The sequence below is a fragment of the Gracilinanus agilis genome, chromosome 1 (genome assembly GCF_016433145.1).
Source record: "Gracilinanus agilis isolate LMUSP501 chromosome 1, AgileGrace, whole genome shotgun sequence".
Taxonomy (NCBI): Eukaryota; Metazoa; Chordata; class Mammalia; order Didelphimorphia; family Didelphidae; genus Gracilinanus; species Gracilinanus agilis.
In genome coordinates, this window is record NC_058130.1 from 571856748 (window position 1) to 571872511 (window position 15764).

General features: G+C 34.7%; 1 protein-coding gene across 1 annotated transcript in view; it reads right to left on the minus strand.

Annotated features, from left to right (window-relative positions):
- Nucleotides 1–15764, minus strand: part of RTTN (rotatin) — a 233494-nt gene that overhangs the window by 80436 nt on the left and 137294 nt on the right. The window contains exon 33 of the mRNA XM_044667121.1: nt 5125–5314. Within this exon, the coding sequence (XP_044523056.1) occupies nt 5125–5314 (190 nt within the window). The remainder of the gene's footprint in view (nt 1–5124; nt 5315–15764) is intronic.

Consider the following 15764-nt stretch of genomic DNA (forward strand, 5'->3'; position numbering starts at 1 on the left):
CCTAGGGAAGTCACTTAACACCAACTTCCTAAGAAAAGATCCTTAATATAAATTCTGAGACACAAGGTATCGGTTACAAAATAAAAATCAAATGAGATAATACATAGGAAAACATTTAGTAAACTGCAAAGTATTATATACATATATCATTGAATTGGTATTTAAATTGTTTCTCTAAAGCATTATCAATAGTCATTACAGTTGTAAAACCAATTTTTATATCTTTTCATCACAATGATAGAGTGGGTGCTTTAGTGGTCAGTATCCTATGCTTGTTTTGTATTGTGTGCATCAACTATTTCAGAATTGGAATTGGCAATATGACCTTTCTTTGAATAATTATCATATCTGTTGCTCAGCTGTTTTTCATTTGATTCTGGCTCTTCATAATCCCATTTTGGATTTTTTTGGCAAAGATAATGGAGTGATTTTTCATTTCCTTCTCCAGCTCATTTTACAGATGAGGAAACTAAAGTGAACAGGGTTACCTAACTTGTCCAGAGTCACACAGCTACCAAGTGTCTGAAGCCAGATTTTGAACTCAGGAAGATGAGTCTTTCTAATTCCAGGTCTGGCACTCAATCCACTTGCACTACCTACCTGTCCATAATTTTTATATAGAAGTCCAACATAATTAAGCAATAACTATTCGTTGTTTATAATAAGAACACTTATAAGTAACACTGAGATTTTGTAACACAAACTGTTAGAATGAATATAACAGTTGAAAAAATAGAATCACCAAATTTAAGAGCTAGAAGAAATCTCAGAAGCTCTGTTTAATTTGCATGTGGCAAATTATTATTCCTCCAAAAGGGTGAGTTACCTTTTGCTCAAAGACCTATAGTGAAGGGAAGCCTACTATTTCCCAAGACAGCTCCATGATACTTTTGGAAAGCTCTAATTTTTCAAAAAGTTTTACTAACATCAAACCAAAATCTGCCTCTCTTTAAACACTACTCATGACTCCTAATTCTGTCCTCTGGGGTGAAGGGGATAAAGTCTATTCACTTTTTGACATGAAGCTCTTTCAAAAATTCAAAAGCAGGGGGCAGCTGGGTAGCTCAGTGGAGTGAGAGTCAGGCCTAGAGACAGGAGGTCCTAGGTTCAAACCTGGCCTCAGCCACTTCCCAGCTGTGTGACCCTAGGCAAGTCACTTGACCCCCATTGCCCACCCTTACCAATCTGCCACCTATGAGACAATACACCGAAGTACAAGGGTTTAAAAAAAAAATTTCAAAAGCAGCTTCTAAGTTACTGTGCTTCAAGATAAAAATGTCCAGTTCTTTCTATCCATGTCACAGTCTTGAGGCTTTTCACTATTATAATGCTATGAATGTTCTCCAGTCTATTAATGCCCTTCCAAAAAATGGCATCCAAAGATGAATATAAATCTTCAGATGTGGTTTAACTAGAGCAAATTATAACAAATATCACTCACCATCTTGTAGACATTATGCCTCTCTTAATATATCCTGAGGCTTTATTAGTTTTTTAGCTTTCAATCTGCACTATTGCTTACATGAGACTTGCAGTTCAATAAACTATATGGATCATTTAAATAAAAACTTATCTAGCTATGTCTCCCTAGTCTTTTACTTGTGAAATTAATTTTAAATCTTAAAGACTTTATTTCTCACTATTAAATGTCATTGCTCACTAGATAGAGCCTAACACTGAGTTTAGGAACTTATTATCCAACATATTAACTATTTCTTAACTTTTAGTATCTTCTGCAAATTTGACAAGTATGTTAACCTATGCTTTTATAAATATAACTGATAAGAACCAAGATAGGACCAAACTAGATTCCTAGGACACTTCACTAGATATCTTCCTCCAAGCTGACCTCAATCTACAAATAATTACCTTTTGGAATTCATCATTCAACTAATACTAATTTACTTAAATTGTACTTTTTGACTCTCTACTTTGTCCACTAAAAAAAAGCATGAGACTTTGTAAAAGGCTTTGGTTTCATGTAGACAAACTGTGTATATATAACACTTGCTTGATCTACCAGTCTAAAATCAATGTCAAAAAAAGGGAAAATGAGGTTAATCTCTATATGGTCATTAATTTTCTGTGGGACAACTGATTCCTTGGAACCAAAGAATTTGGGTTCAAATACCAGTTTTGCTGTTTACTACACACATAATGGAAAACCATTTATTTATCCAAGAGAATTTCCTATCCTTTTGGAGTTTTCTTCCCTTGTAGAATTTTAGTCCAAATGATTCTATTTTTCCTTTCTGTCAGTCCTCAGACATTTGAACACCCCAAATGTGTGGTGCATTATTAGATTCTGACCAGCTTTCCTCTCATTCATAATCACAAATTCTAAAATGGAATCATTTTTCTCCCTTTCCATGCCAGACTAGATGTTGTTTGTTGGTCAGAATTTAAAAAATGAATAGCAGGGGGCAGCTGGGTAGCTCAGTGTATTGAGAGCCAAGCCTAGAGACAGGAGGACCTAGGTTCAAATCTGACCTCAGACACTTCCCACCTGTGTGACCCTGGGCAAGTCACTTGACCCCCATTACCTACCCTTACCACTTTCCTGCCTTGGAGGCTCCAAGACAGAAGGTAAGAGTTTTAAAAAAAAATGAATAGCAGGGGGGGAGCTAGGTGGCTCAGTGCATTGAAAGACAACATCTAGAGATGGGAGGGCTTTCACTCTTTGTCTATTATGTTCTCTCTCTTTTTTTTAAAACAAAGAAAACTTTTTCAGAGCCATATTATAATTATGAATCCTATGCAAATCTTAGTAATATCTACAAGGTAAAATTTGCCTTCTTGAATCAGGACTTTTAGTTCACCTTGCTTGTTATGTTTATATGTTGAACTCATGGCAGTTAAGATTCCATCTATGAAAAGACACTTGAAATGAAGAGTTTTAATGCTAGTACCTTTTCATGAATTCTGTGCTAAGAATTTTCATCTCAGTGACTATTTATCTCTTTCCTTTTACCTTTATTGGATGATCTTCTTCTAAGTGCCAGCTATAGAACCATATCATAACTCCTTAGAACACGAGTGGCAACTTTGACCCTAAAAATGTCCAACTTTTCTCTTCATGTAAAAAACCTTTTTTTCTACAAGTGCTTAGTCATTCTCTCCTTTCTTTCATGTCCTATTCTTTTACCTTCCTAATTGAGGCTCCCCTAAAGCTCTTTCCTAGGCTTTATTCTTTTCTCTATGGATATCTCTCAGGAATCTCATGACCTTCCACAGAATGGGCTAACAACTCTCTTTGTGATCAGATCTATATATCCAGTCCTAGTTTGACTCTAGATGTATATCACCAATTGCTTACATCCTAAATGGGTATCTCCAAAGTATCTAAATCTCAAGGTGTCTAAAACAGAATTTTATAAATTTCTTCTCAAACCCAGCCCTCCTTCGCTTCTACATTTCTACATGTTCAGCATCCTTCCATCACTGAGACTCACAAACTGAAAGTCAACTGTAACAATATTCAATCTCTTATTTTCCACATGCAACTAATTGCTAAGTCTTGTCAATTCTATCGTTGCATCCCTCAAATCTGTGTTTATTTCTCAATATTATACATAATATTTATTTGGCACATGCTGTCCCTTTCCCCTTCCAAATGGAATGAATGGTTCTTAAAGGGAAGGACAATATTAATGCTTATCGAATGAATAAATTACACAGGTTAGGATTACTTGGAACCTTTTAAGATTATTTTTGTTGAAGTTCAATTTTTTTTTAATTTTTTTTCTTGATAACAACAACTAATTAGAATATCTTGAACTCTTTCATCTGTGCTTCTAGGACAACAACTATATACTTTAGACTTACAGAGAAATTACTTGGTCTCAGAAAAAAAGACATTGTGCACATTACCTTTCCATATTTTCTAGAAGCAAAATCCTCAGACCTCAAATGTTATTTTGGTATGTCTTCTGGCCAAGACATGCACTAAAATCTTGCAGTAAACCCATACAATCCAAGAATAATAGTTACATGAAGCTCGATTTACTGCCTGGATAGAAGTACTAGAACTAAACCTTTTCTAAGTAAGATTAAATACTCAGAGTTACAATGTACTTTATATTAAATCACTAATTCTCAGAAGAGATAAAAAATAAATTAAAATGCCTCAAAATAAAATGTATAACTATATCATTAAAAAAACATAAAAATAGAAAACCTGTTTACTACAGAAATTCTAAAACCTTTTGGCAGAAAAAGGCTTTATAACACTGAAGTCTTGACTTAGTGGTCCAGAGACATTTAGCTAAAAGATAGTAATGTCTATTTCTTTTTTTTTTTAATTTTTTTTTAAACCCTTGTACTTTGGTGTATTGCCTCATAGGTGGAAGATTGGTAAGGGTGGGCAATGGGGGTCAAGTGACTTGCCCAAGGTCACACAGCTGGGAAGTGGCTGAGGCCGGGTTTGAACCTAGGACCTCCTGTCTCTAGGCCTGACTTTCACTCCACTGAGCTACCCAGCTGCCCCAATGTCTATTTCTAAAGCTTGTTTCTAGCATATTAATCATTTAAAATTTTCTTAAAGTATGTAAAGTAAAACATACTTTATAACAATATCCAGCTAGTCCTAAAAACTCTCATTTTTTCTATTATTTATAATATGAAGTATTCTTAAATATTTACACTTATAAGCACCCTCTATGTCATTCAGAAAAATGGCTCATTTCACAAAAGTTCTCTACTTCCAACAATTATAATTTTTCAGAACTTACTGAGATATTATTTATTCCCATATTTTGAAAAATATGCAACAAATACTCTTGCTTTTTGTTATAAATCTAAAGAGCTTTCAGATTTTGGAAGATGAATTTTGTTCAACATCTGAGAACAAGATTCAAAATAAAGTTTATATGTTAATTAAAAGTACTCATAAACAGTACAGAAACAACTCATTCCTATGAAAGGTGAGGCAAAGAGATATATGGACATACCTTCTGATGTGACAATATTAAAGCTAGGATCTCTTCTAGTTTTAAAGCTTTCAATATGCTTAAGTATATAATAAAACCAAATGCTTTTAAGATGTATAGTTAAAAACAACAACCCAGAAGAGGATGAGTTACTGGCTTAATACCATCCCATTAAAATTGAATAAAGTTCTCTTACCATTTATATTCTTCCTTGCTGGGATGTTGTGAGCTGCATAACAATTCACATCAAACATGTATCGCTCCAGGTAACAATGTTTCACCATCTGATTCACATGTTCATAAAAGTTGCTGTGATATAATAGGGCTTGAAGGGCAGGTTTACCTATCAAAGATAGGCCATACTCCACATCATGTACAATAGGGCCCTAAGGGAATAGTTGAGAATAAATTATTTCCTCCCAATACTTTACTCAATCAAATAATGAATCTGAATGTGTACTTCAAAAAGCCTACAAACTTTTCCCATTATGAAAAGAAATCAGAGAATTTATTCATGATAACACCATAACCGACCTGTTTAACTTTGGCCTAATAATTTAACTTTTATATAACTCATTTACCTCAATTATAAAATAAGAATGACATCTTAGCAGCCTGAAAGCAGGGAACTGATCAAAAATTCAAGTCTTAATATCTTTGATAAAATTCTGTATTCTAAAATAAATTCAAATAAGTAGAATTTATATTTTTACAAATGGTGAAAATTATCTGATCTATAGGTACACATTAAATTATGAATTTCTTTTCAGCTCACAATATTCATAAAATAATTAACTTTGATAAACAGTAAAATCTTTGGAAATGCATAATGTTCTGAAGGACTCTGAATAGACTAACTAATAAGATTCAAATACATATAATTAATACACCAATTTTAATTATATGTCATTAAGAAAGACATAAAATCAAGCAGTATCAAAAATGTCCAGATTAAGACCTATCACAACTATTGATTTAAGCTATCATGGAACAGTGAAAAAAGTACTGAACCCAGAGTCAAGAGAACCTGAGTTAAAATCCTTTCTCAGGAACTGTGTGACACTAAGAAAAACATTTAACCTTTGTCTCAGTTTCCTTGTCTAGAAAAGTATTATAGCAATATCATCTACCTCACAAGACTCCTATGAGAATCAAAAATGATTACCATTACCTATAAGACAATACACTAAAATTAAGGGTTAAAAAATGATTACCATTATTATTTTTTTGTTTGTTTTTTAAACCCTTGTACTTCGGTGTATTGTCTTATAGATGGAAGATTGGTAAGGGTGGGCAATGTGGGTCAAGTGACTTGCCCAGGGTCACACAGCTGGGAAGTGGCTGAGGCCGGGTTTGAACCTAGGACCTCCTGTCTCTAGGCCTGACTCTCACTCCACTGAGCTACCCAGCTGCCCCTTGATTACCATTATTATTAAAATGATCATCATATAAAACTCTCTGAACACTGATATGTGTCTTCAGAAGATATTGACTTCTGAAAATAAGAATGTCTCACTGTATAATCCTCTCTGTTCATTTTTTGCTTTTCTTTACTGATACTCACTATCCTACCCTTACCATCTAATGAAAAACTACAAGAAAAATCACTAGCATATATATAAAGTAAAAAAAAAAATGATGTTCAACTGATCCAACCATTCTAGATAGCTGTTTGAAACTGTGCTCACAGGGCCAAACTGTGCATATCCTTTGTTACAGCAATAATCTCTACTTGAATTGTGTCCCAAATAGATTTAAAAAGTGGGAAGTGGGGGTGGGGTGAAGGATATATTTATAAAAATATGCAGTTCTTTTTGTAGTAGCAAAGAACTAGAAACTGAGAGGATTTTCATCAATTGGGGAATGGCTGAACAAGTTGTGAGATGTGATTGTAATGGAATACTATTATATTTTAAGCAATGATGAGAAAGATAATTTCAGAAAAATATGGAAAGACCTACATGAACTAATGCAGAGTGAAGTGAGAAGAACCAGAAGAATATTGACATAGTTATTCTTAGCAATATAGAGATTCGAGACAATCCCCAGACTCATGATAAAAAATGCCATCTGCCTCCAGAGAAAGAACTAATGCAGTCCAAATACAGGCCAAAACATACTATGTTTCACTTTCTTTCTTCATTTTTTTTGTTCAAATTCTTTCCCACAAAGTGACTAATGTGGGAAAATGTTTTATATTATTGCCCATGTAAGATATAAAAAAGAAGAAAAAACATTCAAGTCTGCAAACAAATACAGGATTTGGTTAAACTAGTTTAGGGAAACTTCTTCATTCACTGAAAATGTCTGTGATTGCACAATAGATCTTAATGAGCAAAAAATGTAAATGGAGCAGCTTATATGTTATGCTACAATACATGAATTCAAAGAATCACAGATCTCAAATTTGGAAGGGATCTCAGAGATCTTATCCAATCACACATTAATTTTAAACAAGAATCATCTGTACAACACACACAAGTGATTATCCAGACTTTGCGAAAAGGCTTTCTGTACAAGAGTATCTATCTCAAGAGGCAGTCCTATCCACTTCTGGCTAACACTAATTGTTAGAAATTTTTTTCTTCCATCATGCCAAAATCTTGCTCCTTGCAGATTCTATTCATTATTCCTGCTTTTATCCTCTGGAATCAAGCAGAACAATTCTAATTATTAACTCTTCCACAAGACAGCTTTAAGATATTTGTAGAAGCTATTTATTTAGGTAGACTATGTGATTCAGTAGAAAGTAGATTTGGAATCAGAACCTTGGTTCATATATGAACTCTTTTACTTACTATCTTGATGACTGAGTCTGAGGCCCAGTTCCTCTTCTATGAAATGAGGGAGTAAGATGACCAATTAGGTCTCTAAATCTGAGGAAGTGAAGGGAAACAGCGCTGAACCTGGAATCAGGAAGACCTGGGTTCAAATCTGACCTTGGACTCTGAGGAAGTCATTAACTTCTGTTTGCCTTAATCCTTTGGATAAGGATATGGAAAATCACTGCAATATCTTGGTCAAGAAAAGCCTATGGACTGTATCGTCTATGGGACCATGGAGAGTCAGACAAAGATGAACACAGATCCAAATCTATGATGTATGCTCCTCAAATCATCCTTACTTTCTTCAATTGATCTTTATATGTCATGATCTCAGGATCCTTTACTCTCACCTAAATCAAGGGTTCTTCATCTTTTTTTTATGCTGAGCACTACTTTGGAAGTTGGGTAAAGTTGATAAGTCTCTCCTTAGAATAATTTTTAAATGACTAAAACAAAATAAATTGGATTATAAAAATACACACAATTTCTAAGAACCAAAATTAAGAACTCTTAGTCTAGAATCCCTATAGTTTATCAATTCCTTTCCTCAAATAACTAAATACAATATTTCAAGTGTGTTCTGACCAGGGAAGAGTATAGTGAGGCAATGTCTTCCTTATTTCTTTACATTATGATTCTCTTCATGTCTCCAAAGAACACATTAGTTAGTGTGGTTACCATATTATACTGGTTACTCAAATTGTGCTCACAATCCACTAAAACTCCACATTTCTTTTCCATATGAAATGCTCTCTAGTTACATCTTCCCCAGCTTGTAATTCAAAATAAATAAAGACATATATGAGAAATAGTCATAAAGTGAATCCCAAGAAGGGAGTCAGTCACATTTTTGCTTAAGGAGGCACAAAATGGCCCTAAATGGAAAATGGATCAGGTGAAAGTTTGCATGTTGATCAATAGTGGAATTGGGTCCTTGAGTAGCCCCTACACTTTCAGCATGGGCAGAATAAGAAGACTTGCTTCATAGTTATCCATATAAACTCCTTTCCTCTGGATTCACTATGCCTTCTACAAAAATTCTGTTCTGATACCATCTCATAATTGTTGAGATATCACAACCCAGATAACCCTGTATTCTCAAAAGCTACGGTTATAAAACCAGTTCTAACAGATCCTAATAAACTGGCAAGCTTTGAGTATAGGCCTAACAATATATTTTTTCATGGATCAATCTAGCTAAGTGTAGAGAAGCTAATCACCTAGTTGGCTGGCAGATGAATTTGTAGGCCCAATAACACTCAGAATATGCTTAAACCTTGCACAAAGGAGGAAGTGTCAAAACTAAGGACATTATATATTATTGTAGTTTTAAAAGATTAATTTGGTATTCATTTGGGATTATAAAAGGAAAATTACTGGTAATGGTGAAGCCAGGAATGAGATGATTGAAATAATACATGTATGAGGTAATATGGGCCTAAATTAGGATGATAGTAACAGGGTCAAAATTAGGAAATTATGACCTTAGAGAAAATGTAAAGGGACAACTAGGAAGACCATGATTAACTGGTAAATTTTATAAATATGATAGCAAAATATCAACAAGAACAAATAATCACAGAGATAAAGCATGTAATTAACCTAATTATTACAGCTTCTCACTAAAATCAACTTATGGAATAATTAGAAAATATTTTTAGAAATAGAGTTTCCTGACTGCCCTTTTAGTTTCTTTCTCAAATACAAGTTGAGACTTCAGAAAATAATTACCAAAATAAGCCATATTAAGAAGGAAAAAAAGTTTATGACTGAAAGAAAAAGTCATCAAATTTTAGAATTTGATTTTGGGTGGGCTTAAATAATATTGACAATTACAGACATTTAAGATTCAAGAAATAATATTAAGGAAAATGTAGAATTAAAAGGCTTGCCATTTCATTAAATAAGTTCTCACAATTTCTCTGATTTCATTTTTAAGCTAGATAATAACTCCAGTTGAAGGAAACACATGTATGAATATCCTAAAGTAAAAGATAGTCAGATCATTCAAAACAATTTCTCTTTTACCTAATACATTTCTATATCATCTTTCCTATAATAATATGGCATGAGGCTGGAGAGTGTCTACTAGTTTTCTCCTGTATATATCTTTATGTATTTCATTAAATATTTCTCAATTTAATATAAACATTTTTAACATTAAAATATTTTAGTCCCAAATTCTTTCTCTCTTCCTCCTTGCTCATTAGAAAAGGCAAAAATTTGATACTGATCATGAATGAAGTCATGCAAAACATTTCCATATTAGCCATATTGCAAAAGAAAATGCAACCTTAAAAAAAATTAAAAATGGAGAAAATCTAAAAAGTATATTTCAATCCAGATTTAGACTCCATCAGTTCTTTCTCTAAAAGTGGATAGCTGTTTTCATCAAAAGTTCTTTGGAATTGTCTTGTATCAGTGTATTGATCAAAATCATCATATAACATTGTTGTTCTGTATACAGAGTTCTCTTGATTATGCTCACTTCACTTTGCATAAATTCATACATATCTTCCCATGTTTTTCCTGAAACCACTCTGCTTGTCATTTCCTGTAGTCCAATAGTATTCCATTACAATAATGTACCGTACCCCAATTAGTTCACCCATCTCCCAGTTGATGGGCATCCCCTCAGTTTCCAATTCTTTTTACCACCATAAAAAGGATTGCTATGAATATTTTTGTATATATATAGGTCCTTTTCCTTTTTCTTTGATCTCTTTGAGATACAAATGTAGTAGTGGTATTGCTGGGTCAAAGGGTATGCACAGTTTTGAACCCTTTGGGCATAGTTCCAAATTGCTCTCATGAATGGTTAAACAAGCTCACAATTCTACTAATGGTGCATTTGTGCCTCAAATTAAAAAAAATTCTTATATACTATCTTAAAATCAATATTGTATATTTTTTCTATGGCAGAAGAGCAGTAAGGGCTAGGTAATGGGGTTTAAGCAACTTGCCCAGACAACACAACTAGGAAATGTCAGAGTTCAGATTTGAACCCAACACCTCCCAGATCTAGGTCTACTTAGTTCTCAAACCCTGAGCCACTCAGTTACCCCTATTTGTGTCCTAACATTCCCAAATCCCTTCCAACATTTGCCATTTTTCTTTTCTGTCATATTAGCCAATTTGATTGGTATAAGATGTTCCTGAGAATTATTATAATTTGCATTTCACTAATGAATAGTGATTTAGAGCATTTTTATATGACTATAAATAATTTTATTTCTTCTTCTGAAAACTCCCTTTCATATTTGTGCAAAAACTAATTTACTGTAATATAATCAAAATAATCTATTTTATATCCTATAATGTTATCTCTTATTTGGTCACATAAATTTTTCCTAGGCAGAAAGGAAAATCAATCTAATTTATTTCAAAATTATGTATTCCATCTGTAATTCAGAAATGTCATAATATATATTTCTAAATAATGAAGAAATTTTGACATGCTGGCAGAGAGCCCATGTTAATAATAGTTTTTGCTATAGATACAACAAATTGTGAATGAAAACTCTAGATAACAGATAATGTTTACAAGTCCCTATTCAATTATGTCAATCTAATTAATAAAAGTTTTATCATTTTGACATGATATTCATGTTTAATATACATAAAAGAATAAATGTACCTACTAAATTTTAAAGTCTTTGAGAATATCAATTTATTGGAGTGGAAGCAAGAGCACTAATTAAGTATGCTTTCAGTTAATGTTTGGGTTTTCTTAAGTCATTAAGATCAGAGGATCTCAATTTCTAGAAGATGAGAAAACTATTTTATCTCATTGTCCTTAATGAAGTACTCTCAAGATACTCAGATGGATCTGGGATCACATCAGTTTAGGAGTTCACTTAAAAATAGATCACAGGTTCCAGGTTAAGATGGCCGCAGAGTAAGAAGCAGCTCTTAACCACTCCTGACCGAAACACACAAAACTCCTCAAGGGGACATAAAAACAAGTCCAGACGAACGGAGGAACCCCACAACAGGGCACAGCATGGAAGGTACGTGGAATCGAGGCATTTCCATGCTATAAAGGGGTGAAACAGCTCTCACTAAATCACGGGCTGAGCAACCACCCCACCCCCACCCCCTCCACACACAACACCTATAGTGCCAAAGGCAGCTAAAAAGAAATAGAGCAAGTTTGGGGCACCCATCCAGTCATTGGCAGCTCCGGGGCCTGTTCCTGAGAGCAGCAAGATTTAAGACGCCAAAAAGCTAACGAACGCACACAAAATCTGAGCGCGGGAGCAGGGCGCCTAGAGCGGACGCAGGGTGCAGAGCACAGGCTCAGAGAGCAGGCACGGGCGGAGGCATGGGTGGAGGCAGACACAGCCAGGAGCTAAAGCTCTGAAACCCTGAGTGGGGAACCAGTGCAGACGGGTATATGACTGTGGAAGCAGCGCCCTGAGACTTGTAAAGGAACCTCCGGCAGAGGATCAACCAAAGGGGCCCACCAGGGGGCTTGACCGCGGACAGACCCTGAGTGGGAGGATAAACCTGAGAAGCTGCTGGGCTAACAATGGCTACCCAGTCTCAGGAAGTTCAGAAGAGAAAGATTAACAACAAGAAAAAGAAGTCTTTAACACTCGACAACTTTTACACAGAGAAAATCCAGACAACCGAGCAAACAGAGGAGGAAAACAAACAAGCATCCAGATCCTCCTCAAATAAGGAAAACTCCTCACAAGCTATGGAAGAGTTCAAAACTGAGATTTTGAGGGAAATAGAAGAGATCTGGCAAGAAAATAACTGTTTAAAAGGTAGAATCTTGCAATTGGAAAGTGAGGCTCAGAAACCATATGAACTGATAACCAAATTGAACACCAGAAATGACCAGATGGAAAAGGAATACCAGAAGATTATGGCCGAAAACCAGAAGATTATGGCCGAAAACCAGAAGATTATAGCCGAAAATCAAAAGATCATAGCCGAAAACCGAAAGATTATAGCCGAAAATCAATCCCTAAAGGCTAGAATTGAGCAAGTAGAAGCTAATGATCTCTCAAGACAACAAGAACAAATAAAACAAAGTCAAAAGACTGAAAAAATAGAAGGAAACATGAAATATCTCAATGAGAGAGTGACAGACCAAGAAAACTGGTCTAGAAGAGACAATTTGAGAATAATTGGTCTTCCAGAAAAACCAGAAATTAATAGAAACCTGGACTCCATACTAACAGAAATAATTCAGCAAAATTGCCCTGAAGTACTACAACAAGAGGGCAATATAGACATTGAAAGGATTCATAGAACACCTGCGATATTCGATCAAGAAAAGAAAACACCCAGAAATATAATTGCCAAATTCAAGAGTTTCCAAGCAAAAGAAAAAATCTTTCAAGAAGCCAGAAAGAAACAATTCAAATATCAAGGAGCACCAATCAGGATCACACAGGATCTGGCAGCCTCCACGCTAAAAGATCACAAGGCTTGGAATACGATATTCAGAAAGACAAGAGAGCTGGGCCTGCAACCACGGATCAACTACCCATCAAAATTGACTATATATTTCCAGGGGAAAGTATGGGCATTCAACAAAATTGAAGAATTCCAGGTATTTGCACAGAAAAGACCAGGGCTAAATGGGAAGTTTGATATCCAACCACAAAAATCGAGAGAAACATGAAAAGGTAAATAAGATACAGAGGGGAAAGAAAGAAAACTTATCATTTTTAAAATTGCCTTTTTAAGGGCCTCAGTGAGATCTAATTATCTGTATTCCTATGTAGAGAAATGGTATGTATAATTCTCTGTAGTGAACTCTATTCACTATTATAATATTCACTATTATAGTAATAAGAAGAATAATTCACAGGGTGAGGGTGGAACACTAAATAATCTAAGATGGCATGGGGGATGGGAAAGAGGGGGTGAATAGCAGGGGACACCAAGAGAAACTTGAGTGAATAAGAAAACAGGATATTCTATTACATACAAAGAGGGCATGGGAGGGAGAGGGGACAAATACTATTATAAGAAGGAGAGGAAGAGAGCATTAAGAGGTAATAATCAAACCTTACTCTCAGTGTAATCAACCCGGAGAGGGAAGAGTAGCTATAATATCCATTGGGACATAAAACTCTTATCTAACCCTTCTGAGAAAGTTAGAAGGGATAAACCAAGGGGAGCAGGGGAGTGGGGAGGTCAAAAAAAGGGAGGGGAGAAGAGGGAGGGAATTCATAAGGCCTTTAAAAACAAAAAGAGGGGGGAAAATAAGGGAGGGGGTAGAAAGGGAAGTTAATCAAGGGAGGGGATAAGGGATAGCGGCTCAATAGCAAACCACTGATTTAAAAGGAAAAAGTATAAGGAAAAAGGGGGTAGGAAGAGGGGAGGATTCGAAAATGTCAGCAAATGCACAACTGATGATTATAACTCTGAATGTGAATGGGATGAACTCGCTCATAAAACGGAAGCAAATAGCAGAGTGGATTAGAAACCAAAATCCCACCATATGTTGTCTACAAGAAACACATATGAGGCGGGTGGACATACACAAGTTTAAGGTTCAGGGTTTGAGCAAAATCTTTTGGGCGTCAAATGAGAAAAAGAAGGGAGGAGTGGCTATTATGATTTCTGACAAAGCCAAAGTAAAAATAGATATGATTAAAAAAGACAGGGAAGGTCATTACATCCTGATCAAAGGCAGTATAAACAATGAGGAAATAACACTGCTCAATATGTATGCACCAAGTGGCATATCACCCAAATTCATAAAGGAGAAACTGGCAGAGCTCAAGAAGGAAATAGATAGTAAAACCATACTACTGGGAGATCTAAATATTCCTCTTTCAGATCTAGATAAATCAAACCGAAAAATAAATAAGAAAGAGGTAAGAGAGGTGAATGAAGTCCTAGAAAAATTAGATCTAATTGATAAGTGGAGAAAAATAAATAGGGACAAAAAGGAATACACCTTCTTTTCAGCTGCACATGGCACATTCACAAAGATTGACCATGTTATAGGGCATAGAATCACTGCAAACAAATGCAAAAGAGCAGAAATAATAAATGTAACCTCATATCATAATGCAATAAAAATAATAATTAGTAAGGGCACCTGGACAGGAAAATCAAAAACTAATTGGAAATTAAATAATATGATTCTTCAAAACCAATTTGTCAAAGAAGGAATCATAGAAACAATCAACAATTTCATTGAAGAAAATGACAATGATGAGACATCATACCAAACTATGTGGGATGCGGCCAAGGAAGTACTAAGGGGGAAATTTATATCCTTGAGTGCATATATTAACAAATTAAGGAGGGCAGAGATCAATGAATTGGGCATGCAACTCAAAAAATTAGAAAGCGAGCAAATTAAAATCCCCAGATGAAAACTAAATTAGAAATACTAAAAACCAAGGGAGAAATTAATAAAATCGAAAGTAAAAGAACTATTGAATTAATAAATAAGACTAGAAGCTAGTACTTTGAAAAAACAGATAAAATAGACAAAGTACTGGTCAATCTAATAAAAAAAAGGAAAGAAGAAAAACAAATTGATAGTATCAAAGATGAAAAGGGAGACCTCACCTCTAATGAAGGGGAAATTAAGGCAATCATTAAAAACTATTTTGCCCAATTATATGGCAATAAATATAACAATTTAGGAGATATGGACGAATATTTACAAAAATATAAACTGCCTAGATTAACAGCAGAAGAAATAGAATACCTAAATAATCCCATATCAGAAAAAGAAATTGAACAAGCCATCAAAGAACTCCCTAAGAAAAAATCGCCAGGGCCTGATGGATTCACAAGTGAATTCTATCAGACATTCAAAGAGCAACTAATCCCAATACTATACAAATTATTTGATATGATAAGCAAAGAAGGAGTCCTACCAAATTCCTCTTATGACACAAATATGGTACTGATCCCAAAGCCAGGGAGATCAAAAACAGAGAAAGAAAACTACAGACCAATCTCCCTAATGAACATAGATGCAAAAATCTTAAATAGAATACTAGCAAAGAGACTCCAGCAAGTAATT